We start from the raw sequence: 3,510 nt of genomic DNA on the forward strand, positions 1-3,510 counted from the left end.
GGAAGTGAAAGGGAGATGGTGCTACACAAGCTTTATTAAAAGAAAACAAATAAAAAGAAAAAACAAAAAAAAAAACCCTGACATCTTGAGTAAGCAGTTGCAATTGTAAACATTTTAAGGGGGAAAAAAAAATGGCAGCAACCATTACTCCTTACCTGAAAGTGCTCTGTTTTCTTACTTTGGGGATAATGCCTACTGTGTCCATTTAAGAATTTTAATAATTTCATAGTATGTCATTAGCTTGAACAATTTCATTCAAGCATGTTCATGGGCAGGGTAAAAAAATAAGAAATCTACCAGAGTGGCATGCTTTTATTTTACCATCATGCATATAAAGGAAAACAAATATGCCAATGGTACACCTTTAATTTGACAGAGTAATCTCACAAGTTATTTATGCAATTTGGAAAGAGACACATCAATTACTAAATTGTTAGCAGAGCACATTATCAAAATAATTTATCAAGCCACACATTTTTTGTAGATTATTTTCCAGGAAGGCAATAATTTGACAAGTCTGACAAAGACTAAGTTACCCAAACTATGATTCTAAAGGTACAGTAATAAAAGGGGAAAAAAAAAAAAAAAGTTGAAAACTTGTAAACAGTCAATACTTTACAGAAAATTGACTGTTATTCTTCCAAATATTATCAAATTAAGCAAAAGAAAGCCTGTACAGCTCAACTTTTCTAATAAACAGAAACAGAAAATAACAAGATTTTACTAAATTGTAGTGAAATAAGGACACAATATTATCTTCCAAATACATCCGATCACATAAAAACAGAAAGCTTCCAAATTTTACTGTTCCTTTCAAGAACTCTTGTCTAGACAACATATGTAACACTCCAAACTCCTGGGATATTTTTTAATGGCAATCCTGAGAAAATATTTCTCTTGCCATCACCATTGACAGAGTAAGACTCAGGCTCTCAAATCAGTTCAGTCTCACCCAAATTTTTACCTGGCTCATTTATGCCTCTAGAGTTTTAGTTTCCATTGCTTAGAGCACCCTTCACAATCTCTTTAGTTCTCCCTTTATAAAGTAACTCCCACTTTTCTTTCTATCTAGTGCTTTCTCCCTTAAGCTCTCTAGGACTTGCCAAAGGGGCTGGTTATTGGGAAGAGAGCAGAAGGGTGATCAAAGCTCTAATATTCTACTTTACGGGGCAACCTCTCTATCTCTGGAAATTTTAATATGCAAAATAAACTAAAAAGTTTACTTTTGCAACTGTTTCTGAATTATTTTTTCTTCAATAACTAAGAGAAAAAGGGAGAGAGGAGCCTTAGCAAAAACCAAGGAGGGTAGGCATAGCCAATAGCAGGCAACACTAAAAGGTAACCCAGGATGCAGGAAAAGCAATAGAGAAGTATAAATCACACAGAACAAGTGGTCCACTCTTGCTCTCCCTTCACATCATTAATGCCCAGTAACTGTCCACAGATCATGTGCCTATTACTGCTAGAAGCAGAGCAGGGTGAGTAGAATGTGTTCCCAGACAAAACTAGAAATCCAAGTGGTAGTAACCAGATCAGAAGTTCTGGGGAAAAGTCTAAGCAATGTAAAGGTAGTGCAATCCTACAGCATGATTTGCTTGGCTTAGAAGTGCTAGTAGCCATGCAATGTGATAATACAGAATAGTATGGAGGCCACGTGGAAGTGGAGAAAAGGTCCATGACAGTCTTCTCAATCTTGATATTGAAAGAACTAAATATCAAGAAAGAAGAAAGGGTACAGAAAGTTCAGCAAAAAAAAAAAAAAAAAAAGCACACCCACTGATCTTGCCCAAGCACAGGAGGAGGTGCGGGAAACCTATGCAGCAGTGTTCCCAAGGACAGAGGTTAACCAGACTGGAACCCAAAGGGCCTGGGGATCTCCACTGGCTCCCTTATTGGGCGACGTCTGGCTCTACAGACTCCTTCACGCAAAAGGTAGTACTGCAGTGGATTTGGCCACAGTTCTTCTTTGATAATCTCGGCAATTCTGTCAGACTCTGGAAGGCTGTGGTCTGAAAACCAAGTAAAAAAGCTGCAAATGAGGTCTTGGTTTCTGCGAATGAAGGACTGAGGTTCCCGTCCCCTGCGCCACATGATTGGAGTGGAAAGAGACACCACTCGGCCGGAGGATCTGACCTCATATTCCTTGACAATCAGCTTGTTTCTAAAGTAGGGGTTTCTTCGAAAGAAGAACTTGAACTTGCAGCCAGTTTTAGGGTGTCTGAGTTCTTTCACTTCCAAATTGGTTACATACCTTAACATCTCTGCATCTTGGCCCCTAATCATGGCGGACAACTGGGGGTGGTTCCGAAAGGCAGTCATCCAGAAGCCCGGGATATTCTGAATGATGTAGTTCCTCCGCTCTAGGTAGTGTCGACGCATTCGCCCAAATTTCTGCTCCAGTTGTTGGAAGGCCCTGTCAGCCTGAGCATTCACAGTGTCCAGTTCCATCTGGATGGCCTCCAGGGGGTTCATGCGGAGATCCATATGCCAGGGTCTTGCCTCCTCAGCTTCTTCCACCACTCTCCTGTCCTCCACGGCTTCCACTTCTCCACCTGCGGGCTGTTCCACCTCCATCGCCTCCTCCACCACTCCTTCCTTCACCTCAGCCCTCTCCTCCGCTCCCACTGCTACTGAGGGCATGGAGCCCTTTTCAGCCTTGGCTTCCAGAACCTTCGCCTCCACCATCACCTCAGACCCCGACCTCTTCGCACCACAGGTTTCCAGGGCCTTCTCCTCACCCTGAAAATCACTTTTCGGACGGCTAACGGTAGCCACCAACTCAGAGGCAGCTTCCAGGCCCTCCGTGAGAGGCAGAGCCTCCTCCTGCTGGGCTCTGGTCGCCAGGTGACCGCGACAACCATCTACTCGGATCTGGGGAGCCGGGGCACCGTCCGCGGGATCCCAGGGTACACCCCCGTCCTCTGAAAGCTGAGGCGATGGGCGCGCGACCGTTTCCACGCTTGCCTCACTTGTCTCCGCCATCGCCGGAGCCGCCTCCGATTCTCCGCGGAGCGTCAGGCACTGGTCGGGGTCTTCCTTGGCAGCGTCAGGGATAGTGAGGCTGCGGGTCTCGGGGAGAAGGGTCTTCTCGACCCCATGCAGGCCGCTCATGTTGGTAACAGACCAACAGCACAGTAAAGTCTGTTTTCCTCACAGAAGCCGCCTTCAGACACACGCCGCTTGCCCCACCCACCCTCGGTACCGCCAGCTTCTCCGGGGCGGTGACGTCAGGGATGCAGATCTCGCTATATCGCGAGAACTGGCTGGTGTCCCGATTGGTTCTGCCGCTTCCGGCTAGCTGGGGTATATTTCTGCTTAAGGTTTCTGTCAATTTAACCAGTTGGAACTGCAGTTTTGTTTATGTAAATAAGTGTGTCAGAGATCGAAGGCTGTGAACACTCTCCTTGTAATGCTTCTGGAAATGGCCCCGGAAAGTTAGCTGGGGCAGTTGTAGGTGATCATGGTCCTTACCCTGCCTGCTGTCCAGTGTCTGAAGACAACAAATGTTTT

At 45.2% G+C, this 3,510-nt stretch overlaps 1 protein-coding gene across 1 annotated transcript; it reads right to left on the reverse strand.

Moving 5' to 3' along the window:
- Positions 1 to 294: 294 nt before the first annotated feature.
- Positions 295 to 3,213, reverse strand: Tspyl1 (TSPY like 1). The gene has a single exon (XM_015500445.2). It carries the CDS (start codon positions 3,109 to 3,111, stop codon positions 1,843 to 1,845), a length of 1,269 nt encoding a protein of 422 aa, XP_015355931.1. The 5' UTR covers positions 3,112 to 3,213; the 3' UTR covers positions 295 to 1,842.
- Positions 3,214 to 3,510: the final 297 nt, after the last annotated feature.

Source organism: Marmota marmota, unplaced genomic scaffold (assembly GCF_001458135.2).
Source record: "Marmota marmota marmota unplaced genomic scaffold, marMar, whole genome shotgun sequence".
In the NCBI taxonomy this organism is placed as follows: Eukaryota; Metazoa; Chordata; class Mammalia; order Rodentia; family Sciuridae; genus Marmota; species Marmota marmota.

What these genes read in the sequence shown, in the direction of transcription:
- Tspyl1 (XM_015500445.2), bottom strand. Translation starts at nt 3,111, where the DNA reads ATGAGCGGCCTGCATGGGGTCGAGAAGACCCTTCTCCCCGAGACCCGC.